The 22,300-nt window shown below is 45.4% G+C and overlaps 1 protein-coding gene across 1 annotated transcript in view; it reads left to right on the top strand.

Moving 5' to 3' along the window:
• The window catches only part of LOC130120060 (protein shisa-6), a 99,004-nt gene that overhangs the window by 16,364 nt on the left and 60,340 nt on the right, over nucleotides 1-22,300 (top strand). Inside the window, exons 3-4 of the mRNA XM_056288678.1 lie at nucleotides 4,885-4,980; nucleotides 5,666-5,734. Coding sequence (XP_056144653.1) covers nucleotides 4,885-4,980; nucleotides 5,666-5,734 — 165 coding nt within the window. The remainder of the gene's footprint in view (nucleotides 1-4,884; nucleotides 4,981-5,665; nucleotides 5,735-22,300) is intronic.

The following is a 22,300-nucleotide window of genomic DNA, read 5'->3' on the forward strand; positions in this document are numbered from 1 at the left end:
ATTTGTCTTTGTGGAGGAGTGTCAGTGCAACAGGGATGATAATGGTTTGGTAACCAGATTACAATCATCCTTTGGGTTTAAGAGAAGAAAGAGGAAAATCACTGGGTCTTGGAGATCAGACTTGTGTCACTATCACCATAAGGAAGACCAGGGCAGACAGTCCCAGGTGTTTCCTCTCATGATGATGATGTGAAATGCTGTGAGATCTCGGCTTCCAAGGCCCAAAGGTCTGAGCGACGCTGTTGACTTTGAAGCGGTTCCTCGGAGATGGACATCTTTAATTGTTCACCAGTTAATGTAGGCAATTTGATGACCCCCCTCTGTGACAGACCAGTGGTGTTATTTTTTCATTTCCCTCCATGCCACATTGTTGTTGGCGAGCTGGCAGACTTGCTGTCTCGCTATTGTTTCCTTATCTTCAGACAGAAATCACAGAAGCCCAGAACAAACTGTTTCACAAGTAACTCGTTTCACACCAAACTAAAAATTCTGTGTTTTTACTGGGCTTGCCTTCTGTGCAAATGGGTCCGTGGCTCAAAATCCTGCAGAGCAGTATTCCTAAGAAATGGCAGTGATGTTTCTTTCTGTCAAGTTGGAGCGAAAAGGTTAAACAGAATTTCAGTATTCACCTGTCTGATGTGTTCTGTTTGACACATCATGTTGGATGCGCACGAACACACACACACACACACACACACACACACACAAATACACTATGAAAACACTGCATATTTGTGTCCTTCATATACATAATGCAAAGATGACAGCTTTGCATTCTGGAGGCCAAATATTGGTCCATACTCTGCAGCATCACAGCTGGTGTTATTACTGATGTAATAACACCAGCAATAAGCAACTGTGTGGTGTTTAAATACTGGCAAGATATGAAAATTGGCAACACATGGAAATAATCTAGTCCAATGGCAATTTTTCAAAGCTCAGTGTGACGTTACAGAGGACAGGATGGGTCTGCTGTATCTAAAATGAAGGGACTAGCTGGCTCTTTGTGAAACAGCGCTCTCCTTGAAAAAGCTGAAATTGACTTAGTGGTGTTTAAGGGGGTCTTGTCAAAAATGCCAGGATTTGAGACGCATTTGGTTTACATATCATGGAGAAAGGCAAATGGTGTCTTGAGATAAACGATACATTTCCCAAATCTCACAGAATGTACCTCTGATATTCTTAATAATGAAGTTCCTGATGATGCTACATGAGAGTCATATATATAGATGTAGGAAAAAACTTTTAATACATAGCAGTACAAGCTTGTTTCGTGTGCCGCACACTCATCAGCAACTGATGCACGAAACAAGCGTGTACTGCTATGTATTAAAAAAAATTTCCTACATCTATATTGATATTCTGTTCCTCATTAGTTGAGCACTTTTATCAGCACCATTGACGGTTTCCGAACCCCCCCCCCCCCCCGCTATATATATATCTACTACTACTTTTGGCTGCTCCCGTTAGGGGTCGCCACAGTGGATCATCCGGTTCCATTTCTTCCTGTCTTCTGCGTCCTCCACTGTCACACCAGCCATCTACATGTCTTCCCTCACCACATCCATAAACTTCCTCTTTGGCCTTCCTCTTTTCCTCTTCAATGGCAGCTCCCTATTCAGCATCCTTCTCCCAATATACCCAGCATCTCTCCTCCACACATGTCCAAGCCATCTCAATCTTGCCTCTCTTGCTTTGTCTCCAAACCGTCCAACCTGAGCGGTCCCTCTAATATAATCGTTCCTAATCTTGTCCTTCTTCGTTACTCCCAGTGAAAATCTTATCATCTTCAACTCTGCCACCTCCAGCTCCACCTCCTGTCTTTTCGTCAGTACCACTGTCTCCAGACCATATAACATAGCTGGTCTCACTACCATCTTGTAAACCTTCCCTTTAACTCTTGCTGGTACCCTTCCGTCACGAATCACTCCTGACACTCTTCTCCACCCACTCCACCCTGCCTGCACTCGCTTCTTCACCTCTCTTCTGCACTCTCCATTACTTTGGACAGTTCCCCAAGTATTTAAACTCATATGCCTTCATCACCTCCACTCCTTGCATCCTGACCAAGAAAGGGCTCAGAGCTGATCCTTGATGTAATGCCACCTCCACCTTGAACCCATCAGTCATTCCAGCCGCACACCACACCATTGTCACACTTCCCTCATACATATCCTGCACCACTCCTACATACTTCTCTGCAACTCCCGACTTCCTCATACAATACCACACCTCCTCTCTTGGCACCCTGTCGTATTCTTTCTCTAAATCTACAGAGACACAATGTGACTCCTTCTGGCCTTCTCTATACTTCTCAATCAACATTCTCAAAGCAAACATCACATCTGTGGTGCTCTTTCATGGCATGAAACCATACTGCTGCTCGCTAATCGTTACCTCTCCTCTTAATCTAGCTTCTATTACTCTTTCCCATATCTTCATGCTGTGGCTGATCAACTTTATACCTCTGTAGTTGTTACAGTTCTGCACATCGCCCTGGTTCTTGAAAATCGGTACCAGTATGCTTCTTCTCCACTCCTCAGGCATCCTCTCACTTTCCAAGATTGTGTTAAACAATCTAGTTAAAAACCCCACTGCCATCTCTCCTAAACACTTCCATGCCTCCACAGGTATGTCATCAGGACCAACTGCCTTTCCACTCTTCATCCTCTTCATAGCTTCCCTCACTTCCTCCTCGCTAATCCACTGAACTTCCTAATTCACTATCCCTACATCATCTAACCTTCTCTCTCTCATTGTCTTCATTCATCAGCCCCTCAAAGTACTCCTTCCACCTTGTCAGCACACTATCCTCGCTTGTCAGCACATTACCATCTCTATCCTTGATCGCCCTAACTTGCTGCACATCCTTCGCAGCTCAGTCCCTCTGTCTAGGCAATCAGTACAAGCCCTTTTCTCCTTCCTTAGTGTCTAACCTGTCATACAACTCACCATACGCCTTTTCCTTTGCCACCTCTCTCTTTGCTTTACGCTGCATCTCCTTGTACTCCTGTCTACTTTCGTCATCTCTCTGACTATCCCACTTCTTCTTTGCCAACCTCTTCCTCTGTATAATTTGCTGTACTTCCTCATTCCACCACCAAGTCTCCTTGTCTTCCTTCCTCTGTCCTGATGACACACCAAGTACCTTCCTAGCTGTCTCCCTCACTATTTCTGCAGTGGTTGCCCAGCCATCCGGCAACTCTTCACTACCACCCAGTGCCTGTCTTAACTCCTGCCTGAACTCCACACAACAGTCTTCCTTCTTCAACTTCCACCATTTGATCTTCGGCTCAGCCTTCACTCGCTTCCTCTTCTTGGTCTCCAAAGTCATCCTACAGACCACCATCCGATGCTGCCTAGCTACGTTCTCCCCTGTCACCAGCTTGCAGTCACCAATCCCTTTCAGATCGCGCCTTCTCCATAAGATATAGTCCACCTGTGTGCGCTTTCCTCCACTCTTGTACGTCACCCTGTGTTCCTCCCTCTTCTTGAAATATGTATTCACCACAGCCATTTCCATCCTTTTTGCAAAATCCAACACCATCTGTCCTTCCACATTTCTCTCCTTGACACCATACCTACCCATCACCTCCTCATCACCTCTGTTCTCTTCACCAACATGTCCATCGAAGTCCGCTCCAATCACCACTCTCTCCTCCTTGGGTACCCTCTCCACCACATCATCCAACTCACTCCAGAATTCTTATTTCTCGTCCATCTCACACCCAACTTGCAGGGCATATGTGCTGATAACATTCAGCAATACACCTTCGATTTCCAGCTTCATACTCATCACTCTGTCTGACACTCTCTTCACCTCCAGCACACTCTTGACATACTCTTCCTTCAGAATTACCCCTACCCCTTTTCTCCTCCCATTCGCACCATGGTAGAAGAGTTTGAACCCACCTCCGATACTCCTGGCCTTACTCCCCTTCCACCTGGTCTGTATGCCTACCTTTCTTCTTTTCATCGTATCAGCCAGCTCTCTCCCTTTACCAGCTATAGTGCCAACATTCAAAGTTCCAACTCTCACCTCCACACTCCTACCCTTCCTCTTCTCTAGCTGCCTCTGGACATGCCTTCCCCCTCTGCTTCTACTTCGCCCAACAGTAGCATAGTTTCCACCAGCACCCTGCTGGTTAACAGTACCAGTGGTGGCCATTGGTAACCCGGGCCTTGACCGATCCGGTATGGAAATCTTATTTATGATCCGCATATTTGATTTGGAAAGATTTTACGCTGGATGCCCTTCCTGATGCAACCCTCCCCATTTGTCCGGGCTTGGGACTGGCACTAAGAATGCACTGGCTTGTGCATCCTCAGTGGTTGGGCTCGCTTAGCGCAGTTGCCTCACAGCAAGAAGGTCCTGGGTTCAAGTCCCGGGGTAGTCCAACCTTGGGGGTCTACCCGGGTCATCCTCTGTGTGGAGTTTGCATGTTCTCCCCGTGTCTGCGTGGGTTTCCTCTAGGTGCTCCGGTTTCCTCCCACAGTCCAAAGACATGTAGGTCAGGTGAATCGGCCGTACTAAATGGTCCCTAGGAATGAATGTGTGTGTGTGTGTGTGTGTGTGTGGGTGGGTGGGCGGGCGGGCGTGGGCCCTGTGATCGCCTGGTGGCCTGTCCAGGGTGTCTCCCCGCCTGCCGCCCAGTGACTGCTGGGATAGGCTCCAGCATCCCTGTGACCCCAATTGGGATAAGCGGCTTGGATACTGGAATGGATGGGTTATATATACATGGACTAAATATGTCACTCTTCTTGGTCAGAACACAGTTATTGGTCCCATGTTGTGTTTCTTTTTTCATGCATTTATGCATATATTTATTGTGTTTTTCATGCATTTATGCATGTATTTACTGTATTTTTCATCTATCCCCACAGGGCACTATGGGAAGGAGAACTTCCGCAGCGCGAGTCAAGACATGCACAACTTCATCTCCTCTGGGTTTGTGACTGTTGGACGTAGCCACTTGAAAGGTGCAGATCATCATAATTATCGGTCTACTTTCATCATTCACAATAGATTTTGATGGAAATGAAAGTGCTCGTTTAGCTTGTGGTCATGCACCATTTGTGGTATGGTGGAAAAAACAGAATTGTGCTTAAATGCTACAAAAGTTTCTTTACATCAGAAAACATCAACAGAAGAATTTATTTAACAGTTGCTACAATTTGATAATACAAAAATACGACATGGTATAAATTACTACTTAATACTGAATACAATTTCATATGGAATTCTGTCATGCTTTTATATCTGTTAGATTGCTATGGGGGAGGGATGTACTTTGTGCTGAAACTTAAGATGAAGAATTTGTCCAGTTTTTTATATCTTACCAGATGCAGAGCATTACAATACGTTGTGGTTTTAAGTGACATCTTAACTTACTCATGGATAAATACATGTTAATTTTATGATAGGTGCTTTCACATATTTACATGCACATTTACTACCCATGATTCGAGCTCAAGCCCTCAGTGTTGATGTCACATTTTCCCAGTTGGTACGACTCCAGTGTGCGTGCAAGCCAGTAGCCGATTTCTCTGCAAAATATCTCATTATTGACGAGCTTCATGAAATTTTTCACAAATAACAGGCAGAGCTCGGTAGGGAATAAACTGCAAAAAAAAAAAAAAAAAGTCTCCTCCTGTGTCTTCACAGCGCAGCACTCGATAGATGATTTGGGGCAGATGTCCTGGCAAGGCGATCTGGACGTCCCTATCTCTTACAGTAGGTATTCTAACTGGTTAGCGCTTCTGTCTGCTTCCTGCAGCAGACACACAACCTGCTCTCTGCACGCACCTGATAAGAAAACTCTCTCACACACCTTAGACATCCACACCATGGAGAGCGGCTTTGACTGATAATCACACCACAGTTGCTGGATGCGTACTCTGTAAATACATACTCTCTATAAATGCTGCGGTCGTTACAGCTTTGCTAGCGGGAGGCGTTGTTTCCCAAATAGTTTGGTAAGACCGACATTGCAGTTGGAAAGCAGGATTCGAGTGACTCTCGCCACTTGTTCCCCTGGTATGAAGCAGTCACAGTTAATTTAGATCACTAGACAGACAGAGGATAGACAGAGGAGACTGTCAGACATCGACAGGGCTGCTGTTATGATTTGCAATGTAGGTCTTAGCCAGCCGCTGTGTTAAGGTTCTGCTACGTATGCATTCTAATAAAAACTTCTCTCACATACCAGGCTGCAGCCTGCAAGGTAAGTGAATATTCATCTGCGATGCTTAAAGGGAAACAATCATGACCTTCAACATTAGTTCTCTCTATGTTGTAGGGATAACACTCCATTGGCAACCATAACACTGAGCAGTCTTCTGTGTGTCTCTGAAATGACCCAACGGTGTCCACCGGTGACATCACTGGTGGACAATACGTGATGATGAAAACTTACTTCCTGGTTTGCACATACACTTCATTGTATAAGGAAATGCAAATAGCAACACTACATACAGCTGTATAATGTAGTTTTGTTATTTGCATTTTCTTAAACAATGCAGACTATCTGTAAACCAAAAATTAGGCAGCATTGCAGAGAAACGGAAGACTGTTTAGTATTATGGGTGCTAATGGAGTGTTATCTCATATAAACAGAGATCATGTTGAAAGCTGTGATTTTTTTTTCCCCTTTACGCTTGTCGCACCCAACTAATTTAAAGGACAATCCTGCTGTCTCTGTGTGTTTTAGCTCATTAACTTCAAATTGCATATATTTCACATTACTCCTGACCATTTTCCAGAGCATACTATAGTTTCTTTGATTTTTGTTTTTTTAAGTGTTATACCAAATGTCCAGGCAGCCTTTGGTTTGCATTCATTTTAGTGCAGTACTATGAAAATCAACTTGCAGACTCGAAACTTGCGTAAGATCTACTGTGTAGGTAATCCAACACAATGAACATTCTGTCACCTTGAATGAATGTTAGCCGCAGAAGCAGTGAATTTTACAGTGGGTTTTTCACCTAAACATTATAATTGAAAGAGAACAGGTATATCGGGTAATTCCTCGAAAATCCAAGAAATTATGGCATATTTTCGAAAATGGTTGGGAGTAGTGTAAAGTATACTCAGTTTGTAGTAAATGGGCTGAAACCTGAAAAAACACCAGTATGATCCTTTAATTGTTCAGTTCTTAACAGGAAATTTTGTCAGTGGTTTTGTGCATATGCTGTCAGTAACTGATGGGTAATCTAGTCGACTGAAGCAATGATATTCACACTGTGGACTACTTCTATATCGACGGCGAAATCAGTGTTGTCCTGCTCACTGAGCCTTTCCTGCTGCACCTGCATGTACCAGAATGCATTGCATGCAAACTTGTGTATCGCTGTCTATAAAATCCTCTGTGCCAGTGTTTTGGGATGTCGATACCACCATTGGCAACATAGCGTAGCCGAGTAGATGAGGATGTGTTATTTTTGCTGTTTTTTTGTTTTTTTTTGACAGTGTCTTTAGAGTAGGCTATGGTGGAGATTACAAACCCAAGCTAAGCTGTATCTGAAATGGCCTATTTGCTCTTTCCTGCACCATATTCCCCTTCCTCCATTTTGTTTGAGTGTCTACATTCTAACTGTGTAAATGATTCACTATTCAGCGCCCTCAAAGATTCCCACAATGCAACTGAAAATACTGTGTCCAAAGCAGAGCATGTACACTAATTTACACTGAAAATACCAACATGTAATTCCAAATGAGGTATAGTGACATCTTTTGGCAGACAGACAGACCCCCAACTCTGTTTTACTGCTGCCTTGGAGATACAGAAATGATTGGGAATAAGGTGTTCTTCATGCGCTACCCCTGTTGCAGATTGACAGAAACAGATTGAAAATCGGCAAATTTAGCCTTTTCAAATGTTCGAGCCCTGGTCATAGTATCTGGCAAAGAGCAGCTGAGCATTTGAGACAGTCTATAGCAGGGACTCAAACGCAGAGCCATCTTTATACAAATAGTGGCGGAAGTGAGCAACCTTCTCCCGGCCATACCTGTCCCCCCTCTCATCCTCCCCATTAGCTGCTGTGTGGTATCTGTCTGATGGTGGGAGTGGTATGTGTCTGATGGAGGGAGCGGTATGTGTCTGATGGAGGGAGCGGTATGTGTCTGATGGAGGGAGTGCTATCTGTCTGATGGTGGGAGCGGTATGTGTCTGATGGGGGGAGCTGTCACTTCAAAGCAGAGCTCTTGTCAGCCTCAATCATCGGTGTCTCGGTTTAACAGCTGGCTGTCAGCAGGCTCTCTGCTTCCTCCGCCTCCTGCCAGGACCAGACTGACAGATGTGCTCTCTGTCATTGCAGACTGTATTCTGTCCTTGCTCCGGCGCTGTTGTACAAGCAACTCATATCTCATGTCTACGCCAGACAGGTTGTGATTTGTTCCTCTTTTTTTTTTTTTCCAATCCGGGTTTTCACAGTTTGAAATATGTTTGTGTGAAAGACCATGTAGTTGAAAACATCGCTGCAGTTTGGATGTAGTGCGAAGTGTTTGTGTGTAAGTGTTGGCAGCTCGTGCAGATGTGACATAAGGTCGCCCAGCGGTACATCAGAGATCTGATAAGGTGAGGCGAATTTGTTTACACAGCACATTTCATACACAAAGCTCATTCCAAGTGCTTCACATGAAGGCATAAAAAGACATTGAATAAGATAAAACGAAATTAAAAAACAGATGAAAGGGTAAAAAGTTAAAGACATTTTAAAAAAGAAATTAAAAGATAAAAAGTGCAAAGGGTAAAATGGTCCAAATGTAGCTTTCAGTTACACTTCAGTTAAAGTTAAATCCTAAACCTAGCAAATAGAAACGTTTTTAATCCTAATCTTAAATCTAGTGTTTTCTGGAAGTTTATTCCAACAATATTAATGAGAAAAAACTTAAGTGAGTTCTTTGATTTGATGTAAAGCCACAAACGTCAGGAAATTCAAATGAGCAGTTTCAAAGCAGACGTCAGTCTTCATACTGTCAGGTGTCTCCAGTACTCGGTGGCGCAGTGGTTAGCAAGGGCAGGACAACCTACGTCCTTGTTGATGTCCGGTCCGTCCGCCTTGAACGAACTTGACCTGATGCTGATCATGTCGAGGCATCTCAGAGCAAATGAGGAGCAAATAAGTCAGGGTAATTACCCCTGAGTCCTATACACATCCATAATCTGCTACATAACACTTTCTTTTCCCACTGGCTAAAAAACCCACTGACATCTGCCTTTTTGCGTTGACCAGAGGCGGACATTAGTGGATTTTTTGCGAGCAGGTTTTTTGCTGGTTTTTTCGCCAGTGGGAAAAGGGTATTTGAGGAGCACAATAATTTGGGCGGCACGGTGGCGCGGTGGTTAGCGCTGTCGCCTCAGAGCAAGAAGGTCCTGGGTTCAAGTCCCGGGTCGTCCTCTGTGTGCGGTTTGCATGTTGTCCCCGTGTCTGTGTGGATTTCCTGCGGGGGCTCCAGTTTCCTCCCACAGTCCAAAAACATGTAGATCAGGTGAATCGGCCATACCTAGGTGTGAATGTGTGTGCGTGTGTGTGGGTGGATGGGCCCTGTGTGATGGCCTGGCGGCCTGTCCAGGGTGTTTCCCCGCTTGCTGCCCAAAGACTGCTGGGATAGGCTCCAGCATCCCCGAGAGCAGGATAAGTGGTTGGGATAGTGGATGGATGGATGTTTTTTATATCTGACTTACACATTGCTGGAGCTACAGGTTGCCGTGCTGTATTTCAAACAACATGTAGGCCTACTCACCACTGAGCACACGTTACTTCAAACCTTCTGCCGTGTTCCCCAAATGTAGCATGATAACTAAATGCTGCTTTCCCATGTTTTGTTTTAAATCTGGGAAAAGTTAGCAGACCGTTCTCACATGACCTCTGAGGTGGAGCAGGTTCACATGGTGAAGCAGGTCAGAGAGGACTTTTGGTTCTAAACAAAGAGAGATTTGCAGACAAGCAGCAGATAATGCACGCACATGCGCGCACACACACGCACACACACACACTTTTTTCCTGAATAAATAACTGTTCCTACAACTTCATATCTAATTGTGTATCTTAGTTCATCGTTCACGGGGGCAGTGTTGGGGCGGGAATTGATATTACAAACAGTGCAGATTTGAATGTGCGTCAGGGCGAGCAAGCAGCCAAACAAAGCTCCCAGTAATGTCGTCGTTAATATTCGTTAGGGGTGTAGCGATACGTGTATTCGTCCCGAACCGTCAGGGTATGGACGTTATGGTTCGGTGCATGCAGTCGTACGGAGAATACACGGTAGCCTATGTGCGAAAATTGGTGAGCGTAATCCGGAACGAATTTCACAAGCGTGAGTTCGACTCGGAAACCTAAACTGTAGGCCGTTAGCAAATTAGCAGCATGCCATGGTAACTGCTCCTGATGAGCAGGTTGGTGCCTCGCGTGGCAGCCTCTGCCATCAGTGTGCGAATGTGTGTGTGAATGGTTAATGTGGGGCTCTTACACTGTAAGAGCGCTTTTGAGTGGCAGTGGTGGCTGGTGCTAAAAATGTTTTGGGGGGGGGCGCAATTTAGCTTGGTGCAGCTGCTTTAATGTCCACACAGTCAGAGTTATTAAGAAGGACAATGTAGCCTATAGATTTTATCAGGGTTGGTAGACGGTGGATGATTGACAGTCGAGACGAGGCATGATGGTGGGTGTGAACATGATTGACAGCCATGAGAATAGTTCAATCACATTAGATCAAAACAACATTAAAACAATACCAATTCACTGCCGATAAGAGTGGGAGTGTCTGGGGTGCACAGAACTGCGCGCCCTGGAAAATCTGAAGAAACCAATCAGACAGCAGCCTCAGGTCACCTGCTCGCCACAAGTTTGAGGGCTTACATAAGGTATGGTTTGACCAGCGCCCCTCACCCAGGAAGTATATGTATTCAGACAGAAATCAACCAAATACCATTTGAACCAGTATTTAATGCTGCTGACAGATGCTCACAGACTGACAACACTTTTATTTCATCATTATTTGCATTATACAACTACATTATATTTAACATGTTTAAGTAGATTTTTATCTCTTGATGTTTGAAGGGGGTGGCGCCCCAGCGCCCTGTACTGGCCAGCTGCCACTGGTCGGTAGACTAGAAGAATGCTATATGAATGCAGTCCATTTACATGCTAAGGTTATTTCAAGCTGTTTGGTGTCTGAATGAGTCAGTCACACTAGGGCGAGTGCAAATGATGCACAGGAGCTAGAAGACCTGCCTGCTTCTTTCATATCAGCAGTGTGGGAACATTTCGGGTTCCCAGTAAACTATGACGGGCAAGTTGTGGATCAGACAAGAACGGTGTGTCAGCGTTGTTCGACAGTTGTGTGCGGAAACACATCGGACATGCTAACGCATATTCGTTGTACCGAACCGTGATGTCCAAACTGTGGTGAGAATTGAACTGTGACTTCTGTGTACTGTTCCACACCTAATATTCATGCATCTGCAGAAGAAGCTCGGCCTCTGTGCACAAAATCAAACCCTGCAGGTGCTCTCTTTACGGTGTAGTCCTGTTTTGGCCCATATAGAAAGTAGAGAGTGGCTGTGCAAGGCCACTGCCAAGGGCATAAGAGAGTGATTTATATGCGATGTAAGTGAGTGGCGGAGAAGAATGACATAAAGCTTGGCCCCGTTCGTCCATCTCCATATTTCATGATGGATCAGTTGCGCCATTGTGGCAATTTACTGACCATGGGCGGCCAAAGATTTATCGAACAGAAGGCGAGGCAGCTGCCACAAAGTTAATGCTTCAACAGAGTCCCATTCCTTCACCCAAATGACAAACGCTGCGTTGATAAAGAGTGGCTCAGGTCCGCCGTGTTTGTTGAGATGTCTATCTACCAGCTGATTTATCGACATGTGCACTGGTCAGGGGATCCGAGGAGGAGGAGGAGGGGGGTTTTGTGTGGCTTTAATGCTCTGAATAAAGATGTATTGCCCCCAAAATAAAATCGTAATAGAGCTGGGGCAATATATCCATATAATCAGTGTTGTCATATAAGACTAGATACGGTCTTTGGGTTTTGGTTCTGGTAAGATGGTGATATAATTTAAATGTGGTCATTCCCTGATCTTAAAGGCTGCATTATAGTAAAGTAACACAAGTATTTCCCTGAAATTATTTGACTCTTTAAGCTGAGTGAAATGAACAGTGAACGTCGCCACCTGCTTGGTCATCATGTTCACACTACTAATGATCATTTCTCAACATTTACTAGTGTGTAAATATGAAAGAGTACCGATAGTCATCCACAAAATTAGCTCATCATCCATATCGAGGTAGTCGGTCAAAAATATGATGGTGGATTTTACCAGTCATCATCTCCGAATAACCTGCCAGCAGGGCTAAAACCACGACGTCACCGACTTACTTAATGTCCCTTTTACTTTAGTGCGTCTCACACGAACCAAAGCACGTCTCACGTTGTGATGTATAGGTCTGATTACTCGTGTCTTAATCACCATTTGCCCTTTTGTCTAAAGCAGCTTTTATATAACCATGCTCCAGAAAATGTGCGAGGTTAAACGATTCCTACATTGCCTGTTTCAGCTGACACCTCCCAGATATCTGGTGTATAAACACTGGCCCCGTCCCTCGGGGGTTATTCATCTCTCTCCTTGCCTTCTCTGCCTGTGTCATCCACCGATGTGCATCCTGCCTAATTACTTTTTCATGAGTTGTTCCCTGTTTTCCTCCCAAGGGAATTACAACCCCCCCACCCCCCACCCCTCCGTCCCAATCCACTTAAGGTGACCTTGTCTCACTGGGACGCACTGCTGCAGAACTCCCACCTTCCCGCTCAGTAATCCCACCAGGCTCTGTATGTGTTGTGTGTGTGTGTGTGTGTGTGTGAGAGAGAGAGAGAGAGAGAGAGAGAGAGAGAGAGAGAGATAGAGAGAGAGAGAGAGAGAGAGAGAGAGAGAGAGAGAGAGAGAGAGAGAGAGAGAGAGAGAGAGAGAGAGAGAGAGAGAGAGAGAGAGAGAGAGAGAGAGAGAGAGAGAGAGAGAGAGAGAGAGAGAGAGAGAGAGAGAGAGAGAGAGAGAGAGAGAGAGAGGAGAGAGAGAGAGAGAGAGAGAGAGAGAGAGAGAGAGAGAATAGATGGGATGAGTGAGAGTTAAAGTAAGCCCAAAAAGATATCACTTGCACGAGTTACCTCCATCATTGAGCCCATTCTGAGTCTTGAGCCTTAAGGTACACAAAGCTGCAGAGTGATATACTGCCGCCCACCCGCCGGGGCCAGGAAGAGCACACAAAGAAAGAGCTGCACATTCAAACAAAGAAAAAGAATCGAAGAAAACTTTGGTTGTCACTGAGGGGCAATTAGGAGCCATGCATAGAAGGAACACAACTAAGACATCATGCATACAATTTAAACTGTGCGATACTGCACGGCGCCAACTGCAGAGCACGACCACACAACTCCGACACCCTATGATACAATAAGCTTCACACCACAAGATGCCACACGATAAGCTACTGCTACACTGTACAGTAACATACATTACAAGTTACACACCTCGGTATAATACAGGACGTACAGTACACAGCCACACAGTGCAAAACAACACAATGTGCAGAAACTCGAAAAAACTTAGCTGCCCTGCAAGTCCAGCTGCACGCACATACTGTTTGTACATGTGTTTTGGTCATGTGATGGTGAAGGATATGCATATGATTGTGTGTGTGTGTGCATGTGAGAGAGTCATTAATATTGCGTGCACTAATGTTAGGGTTGGACATCGTTTGGTTTTTAACGATTCTGATTCTGATTCTGCTTTTCGATTCCGGTTCTTAGTGATTCTCGATTCCGGTTCTTTGAGAGGCGGGGTCACAACAGGTCACATGCTTCTTTCACAGAAGACATTTTATTCAAAAAAAAACTTTATACAAGCTATTCTGTTTTAAGAACAGATCCTTCATGTGAATGTCTTAGTCTTATATTTACATTTACAACAACTGTCTTCACACATGAAGATGAAGACGTAAAGACACCGTCACACCCTGGTCGGGACTACCAGGTGTTAAACTCCTGAAATTACAAACAGTTCTTGTTTAGAGACATGAGCATATCTGCCTTCTCAAGCTGTATACGCGAGCGTTCAGCACAGAAACAATACACCTCAGTATTTGCATGCAGTTTGTTTGCTGTCTCACTGGTGTGAAGAAGACAAACGTTATTAATTTTCACCTACCCAATGGCGACGAGGTGCTGTGTGCTCAGGGTTGCTGAAGAGGATGCCAAGGCAGGAGATGGAGACCAGCGCAACGTGTCAAACACGGTACACTGGTTAATCTGTATACAGTGTAGGCGAAGGTGTTCGGCCATATTTGTTGTGCGTCCCCCCTTTGCACAAAATAACTTTGCCACAGGCATTGCACTGTGCCGACCCTTCATTTTTCAAGGCAAAATGAAGCCACACGTTCGACCGCCGCTTGCTCTGGTCCATGATGGCGCACATTGAACTTGCGGAGGCGGAAGCTACAAAAGCTGCATGCTGCCACCACGGAAACTGAAACTAACTTTAGCGCGAGTGAAATTGATGTAGGAACTGATGGGCAGAATTGAAATTTGAATTTCTTAACGATTCCTTTAGAATTGGAATTTTGGAACCGATTCCAATTGGGAACCAGTTCTCGATGCCCAACCCTAACTAATAATAATCATAAATCAATTTTATAAGTGCTTTTCTAATATTCAAAGTCGCTTTACAATAAGCGGGGTAAAACAAGACAACAGATAAACATAACACAGACGTACAGGGGTGGATGGGAAGGGGGACTACGAGAGGGAGAAGCGGCAGCCACACATGACGCCAGCAGTACTCTCCGAAATGTGTAATCCGATATGTGAAACTAATGTGTAATCCATGCTAAACTTTGATTCCATGTGCACCAGATGTGCCGGTTTGTTTTGTTTCGGTCAAAGTTGGTTCTTTGGCTGATGGCTGAGCAGACTCCGGTGTTCAGAGCCTTACTCCTGTACCATATTGTGCCACATCGCTGACCCTTTATTCTTTCTTCTCGTCTCCATTCCTGTATGGGACGACGGAGGCATGTCCTGCTTTGTCCAGGTCTGGCTCAAGCCCTAATGGGCAGGAGATGAGCACTCAGACACATTCATATCTTATAATGCTCCAGCCATAGCATCCAATTTTCTCCCCCCAGTGTGCACATAGCATCTTGATTTCCCACAGAGAAGAGGCACATTTTAATGTTGTGCTCCATGGCGCCGGTAAGATGAGGGATTCTTTAACACTGGCTTGTTTTTAGACAGGAGACGTGTTGTTTTGCTGTTGCTGTTCACTGAGCTGATTCAGTCATAAAATGTCTCAGTCAAACAAATTAGTAATGAGCCACATGTACTGTTTGTGCTTCCAGATATGTGACCTTTTGATTTGTATAAATCCAAGCAATGTAGAAGCTTTGACTTGACATTATAGGGAACAACAACAACAACAGTGAGATTTTTTTTGGGGGGGGTTCCCTGTTTCTCCCCAATTAGCCGTCCCGGTCGCTGCTCCACCCCCTCTGCCGATCCGGGGAGGGCTGCAGACTACCACATGCCTCCTCCGATACAAGTGGAGTTGCCAGCCGCTTCTTTTCACCTGACAGTGAGGAGTTTCACCAGGGGGACGTAGCGCATGGGAGGATCACGCTATTCCCCCCAGTTCCCCCTCCCCCCAGAACAGGCGCCCCGACCGACCAGAGGAGGCGCTAGTGCAGCAACCAGGACACATACCCACGTCCGGCTTCCCTCCTGCAGACACGGCCAATTGTGTCTGTAGGGACGCCCGACCAAGCCGGAGGTAACACGGGGATTCGAACTGGTGAGCTCTATGTTGGTAGGCAATGGATTGACTGCTTCACTACCCGGACGCCCACAACAGCGAGATTTTAACTGGACTTTATCTGGTTGTGTTGCCAGATGATGAGATAAGCATAAGCAGTGGGAAGGAGGTCCTCCTCGCTTAGTGTACAGCCTAATGCACAATATGAATTCAGTCTTCTCCTCATCCAGTCTGTCCATTGAATGGGAGGATAATGAACATGATTGGGTGGGCTAGATGAATCTCACATTACTGTCTCTGCTAGTCTTCCCTCAGTGTCCCTTTAATATGTGAATGAGAGAATGCAGGGATTTATAATTTATTTATGTCTCTCTCTCTGTCCGTCTCCCCGACCCTTGCTACGTCTGACATGCAGACAGATAGCCTCTTAACACCTCTTCTGATCCCCTCCACCCTCTCTTCATGCATTATGCAGAGCTGTTGGGTCTGTGCTGTACATTGCAATCACAGCTAGGCAGCTGGACAGTATGGAAAGATTATGCATGTGTGTTGCGTGCATGTGTGCGTGTGTGTGTTTGACCTAACACACCATCTTGAATGCTAACGTGCACTACCTTGAATTAACACACGGCATACATTTCCAGAAGAGGCTTTATCTCAAATGGAAATATGGTATATTATTTTCCTCCAGCTTGTACCAAGGCGACCACATAAACATCTCGAGAGCAGGTTTATGTCAACACTTCACAACATATATCTTCCACATTTTTTGTCCCATAAACTCTAATGTTGGCTGTACAGTATTATACAGTACACACTGCCATGTTGTATTGTCGGTTAGTATTTATTAACTTTAGTCATTATGATTTGACTCTGGTTGCAGAAGAATGAACTCTATTCTGTGTGTTATTGGACAAAAGATGAAGGAAACAGTAAATCACACAACATCACTGGGACTAGATTTATTGTGGAGGATTACTACCCTTCCAATAGAGGCTTAAAATTAGGCTTATTGATTTGTTTTCCAAGTTGGAGCTCTTCACATAGCAGGATCCTACAAATGACCCTGTCTCTAATGCCCCTTTTCCACTACATGGTACCGGCTCAACTTGACTCGCTTCTGTGTCGTTTTCCATTACCGTAACAGTACCCCCTCAGTGTACCTGGTTGTCATAGCGACGCCTGGTTTTTGATTTCAAAATGTACTTTTAAGATAACTGCTCCCATGTGCGCATTGGTGATGCAAAATGACACAGTGACCCATTTCTCTGACCGGTCAAAGGTCTGCATTAGTTTTGGTACCCGCTCCGGGTTTTTTGGAACCTCGACAAAGGTGGTACCAGGATAGTGGTAACAGTTACCAAAATGCCGGTACTTTCCAGTATGGAAAACGAAAAAAACGGCGAGTTGAGTCGAGCTGGTACCATGTAGTGGAAAAGGGGCATAAGTGTTTTGTGTTCTGTGATGTTGTGTTTGACTTGAAGGATATGTATTTCTATCAAACACTGTCATTTAAAGGACATCACTGGAACTACTTTTGCGGCGCAAGTATGAGCCATATTCATGGCCAAAAACAAGGTGCGCTGATTTTTATTTGTGACGAGTTGGGGATGACCACCAAACAGTAGCCAGGAAACTGACAGCAGAGGTACAAAGACCAAGTGCAACGATCGTCATCAGTAATCAGTGAAAAACATTTGTATTTATTGAAAATTTTTGTATTGAAGCTCATCAAATGGTAGTAATCCACCATCAAACCAAGCATCCCTACGTAATCCACCATCAGACCAAGCATCCCCATGGGACAACCCCGTTTACATCTTGACAAAATAAATCGAGCAAAGATAGCTACTTGGTAAGCTGGCCACATGCAATATTCTGTTCACAGTCTTTAAATGGCGCAAAAAAATAACTATGGCGGGTGCCCGGGTAGCGTAGCGGTCTATTCCATTGCCTACCAACACAGGGATTGCCAATTCAAATCCCTGTGTTACCTCTGGCTTGGTCGGGCGTCCCTACAGACACAATAGGCCGTGTCTGCGAGAGGGAAGCCAGATGTGGGTATGTGTCTTGGTTGCTGCACTAGCGCCTCCTCTGGTCGGTCGGGGCGTCTGTTAGGGTGGGGGGGACTGGGGGGAATAGCGTGACCCTCTCACGCACTACTTCCCCCTGGTGAAACTCCTCACTGTCAGGTGAAAAGAAGCGGCTGGTGACTCCACATGTATGGGAGGAGGCATGTGGTAGTCTGCAGCCCTCCCCGGATCAGCAGAGGGGGTGGAGCAGAGACCGGGGAGGCTCAGGAGAGGGGGGTAATTGGCCAAGTACAATTGGGGAGAAAAACGGATGAAAATCAACAAGAAAAAATAACTATGGTAATGGAACGATACTCCATTTGCCAAACATTTTTGGCAACAATAACCACAGAGTGCAATGAAACACAGAATGGTGACCTGACCGTTTTATCAGAGAACGCAGGCGTGCGAGAAGCGCAGCCTGCAATGGCAGATCCTTTCCTCTGAAGGCTGCAAGCTGCGCCACCATTAGAGGTTATTAGCGGCGCAACAATGTTGTGAATTGAATGCAGTGGCAACGAGAAGGCCCCGTAACAAGCGAAATCCTGTTAGGATGCAGATTAGTGTTATCTTGGCTCCACCTGTCAATATCTATTACGAAGGGACAGCAAGGACAGGGCAGTTATGGCCGTGGAAATGCCTCCGTCAGCATGGTCGTGCCCCTCGTGCAGTCACCGCAGCCGAGTTTGAATACTTAGCAGATGAGGACTCATTCAAATTGCAAAGTATTCCAGCTGGTGTGCCGTGCAAAAGGCAAACAGTGTTCATTCACAAGGGACATTATCTTCTAGTCTATTGAAAAGGTAGCGTGTTTTCACAACAACAGCAAAAAAAGGCTTGCACTGAAAGCATAAATATGTGAACAATGGGAGACAAGGCTGATTTGTGAAAGACGGATAAGCTACGTTAGTCAGAGATGGCTGTGTTGTTGATAATGACTGTGTTGACTGATGCATGCGTGGAGGGACAATGTCCTTGATTTGTTAAACAAACGGTTCAATATCACACACACACAATAACAATAGGCAGTAACATCTACACACATACACACATGCCCACTACAGATTTAGCGAAAGGGTGATGGTGGTCGCGTGGCTCCGGTCCTGGGTTGTTCCGGTGGCGTCTGGACACTGCTTGGCATCCTGCTCATCGTATTCTTCATATATCTTATAATTCCATTAAAATTGTGTTATCCTCTTTCAATGTCATATTTTGTGTAAACACAACATCATGTCCAGTTGTCCGTCTTGGGAGAGAGCTCCTCCCCTGTTGCTCTCCCTGAGCTTTCTTCCTAGTTTTTCTCCTTGTTAAAGGCTTTTTTAGGGAGTTGTTCCTTATCCAATTTAAGGGTCTAAGGACAGGATGTTGTGTTGCTGTAAATCCTCCTGAGGCACATTTGTAATCTGTGATAATGAGCTATACAAATAAAACTGACTTGACTTGACTCTATCCCACATAAACATACAAACTGAGACGTAAATGCAAAGATGGACAGTATCTTACCCTACCGCTCTCTCTCTCTCCCTCTCTCTCTCTGCACTGCATGCGGGAAGGTTGGGTGCGTTAGCATGAGTGAGGGCGTTGAATGAGCTTGAGCGTGTTTTTTGGCTTAATTCACTTGTTTTCTACTGCTTTCACTTTTCTTTTCTTTTCTTCTCTACATGGTAAGGTGAGAGAAGTTTAATTTTACTTCGTCGTTGGTTGTTGGCAGTGGTGGATCTAGAGATTTTTTCCTGGGGTGGCAAAGGGGTGGCAAGACTGTGTCCCAGAGGTGGCAGCTGCCACCCCTTACCACCCCGTAGATCCGCGCCTGGTTGTTGGGAAGTGACTGGAGTAGCTGGTGGGAGTTTGGTGGTGTGCAGTATGGCGCCCCTCCTCAGTGAGGGCTCGCCTCCCCTGTCTATCAGACACGGGGTTAGAGTGGTGGTTGACTCGCGGTACACTGTGGAACAGGTTCTCCTGGCTGCAGGAGAACAGGTCGGCTATGAGAACATCACCTACGGCTCTCGGATGAATAAAGCCATGGTGGCTTTTCTCCGAGAGGAGCGTTTAGTCCACCTGTTGGTTGAGACGCCTGGTGCTGGACGATTTGTTTGTAGCCGTCTCGCCATTGTTTGTGCCGTCGACACATGTTACCGTGTCAGGTGTACCTCCGTTTATCCCAAATGAGCTCATTGAGAAAGAACTGAGTCGTTTCGGGAAGTTTGCTAGCGGGTTCAGAACAGTCCGTCTGGGTTGTGATGACGCTAGACTGCAGCATGTTACCTCCCTGCGGAGACAGGCCTTCATGTATTTAAATGATCCCTCAGAACATCGACAAGTGTCATTTAAAGTCAAATACGAACACGGCTTCTACACTTTGTATGCAACTTCTGGCAGCATGAAATGTTTTGAGTGCGGCGATGTCGGCCACAAGTGTTCATCCTGCCCGCACAGGGAGCCCACAGCGGGCAGCAGTACAGGTGAGCCGCCGCCTGATGACGCCGCTGAGGGCGGTAGCCCGCAAACAGCGCAGCAGGCAGCAGGAGATACCGCAACCGGTGATCCGCAACCTGGAGGGAAATGTAACAACTGAGCAGGACAGCAATACTGTAAATGACGGTAATCTGAGTGGTACTGAAGCACAGGATGCGGATGTATACAGAGACAGAGGGCAGACAGAACCAGTGAGAGACAGTCGCCCAGCTGAGGCTGAGAGTCAGGTCTCTGCAGGCGAGTCACACTGTGAAAATGCTGGAAATGAAGATGAGGAAATGTTAGAGGATGATAGCCTATCTCAGTTTACTGATATTGTGTCACAAGGTGATCAGCAGTCATACTCATTGAAGGAGATTAATGACTTCCTTGATGAAACCTATGGCAGACAGTCTGTGGATGTAACAGATTTCTTCTCGGATGTGGACAGGTTTGTTAGTTGTTATGAAAATTGGAAAAACAGCTGGATATGAAGAGCTCAGTAAACAGAAGAGGTTTCGTCTAAAGAAGATTCTAACGAAACTCAGGAAAGAAAGGCGAGGAAAGGTTCCTTTAAATGTTCAAAACTGAAATATAGGTGATACACAAAAGGTGTTTTTTTTTTCTCTCTTGGAAAGGTTTCACTGTCTCATCCTTCCTTTTCTCTCTTCTTTTAATGGACAGTTTGCGAGTAGGGAGTCTAAATATTAATGGAGGACGGGATAGAGTTAAGCGAGGTGTTGTAGCTGAGCTGAGTAGAGCTAAGAACATAGATGTGCTCTTCCTACAGGAAACACACAGCTCTGTAGACAACGAGATAGAGTGGGGAATGAGTTGGGCAGGCCAGGCTTTTTTGAGCCATGGTACCAACTTTAGTGCAGGTGTAGCTGTTCTTTTCTCGCAGCGCCTCCTTTAACAAATGTTTTGACATGTGAAGTGGAGCAGGGCAGAATCCAAGTAGTTCAGGCAACAATCCGAGAAATACCTTTTGTGTTTATAAATGTGTATGCTTATAATACAGGCACTGATCGCTTGAGATTGTTTAGCAAACTGAGGGATAAACTTAAACAATTTAACAGTAGCTCAATCATAGTGGTGGGAGGAGACTGGAATTGCACTACACAACCTACAGTTGACAGAAACTCAGAAGAGCCCCATCCACCGTCAGCTTCTTTTCTGTCCACTGTGGTCGCAGAAAACAACCTTACGGATGTTTGGAGGACACTTAATCCAACAGCTAGGCAGTACACATGGCTAAAAGCTGCCGAGGGTAGTGTGAGGGCAGCCAGGTTGGACAGGATTTACCTCAATCAAACATACAGCAACAGGTTGATTAAGTCCACGATATCACGCGTGGGATTTTCAGATCACCATTTAGTTGTGGCAGATTTTTCCTTACAAGTTCAACTTCGACACTGTTCCTACTGGCACTTCGATGTGCGGCTAACGCATGATAAAGCCTTCTGTCAGCTCTTCTCTGACTTCTGGAGTCATTGGAGGCTGAGGAAGAAAGATTTTGAGAACTTAGCTCAATGGTGGGAGGTAGGAAAAACACAAATTAGGATTTTATGTCAGAGATACAAATAACACACTCTTGGTGTGGAGAAAATCTGTCTTGACGAACTAGAGAGAGAAATTAGGATATTAGAAGGCGAAGTAATTATTGGACATGATGGCAACAGCAGCACTTGGGAAAGTAGGAGGAAGGCTTTAGGTAGGTTCCTACATGAGAGAGCAAAGGGTGCTTTAATCAGAACCCGAATTGCCACCATCAAAGACATAGATGCTCCAACTTCTTTTTCTTTAAACTCGAGAGAAAAATTAGAAAGAGCAATGTGATGAGGCATCTCAAACTTCCCAGCTGGGCAGTAACAACCGATCCATCAGAGATGAGGAAGTTGGCCATAGACTTTTACAGCAGCCTGTTCAGTGCAGAGACCTGTGACTCTGACTGTGTGGGGGAGA

This window comes from Lampris incognitus, chromosome 10 (genome assembly GCF_029633865.1).
Source record: "Lampris incognitus isolate fLamInc1 chromosome 10, fLamInc1.hap2, whole genome shotgun sequence".
Taxonomy (NCBI): Eukaryota; Metazoa; Chordata; class Actinopteri; order Lampriformes; family Lampridae; genus Lampris; species Lampris incognitus.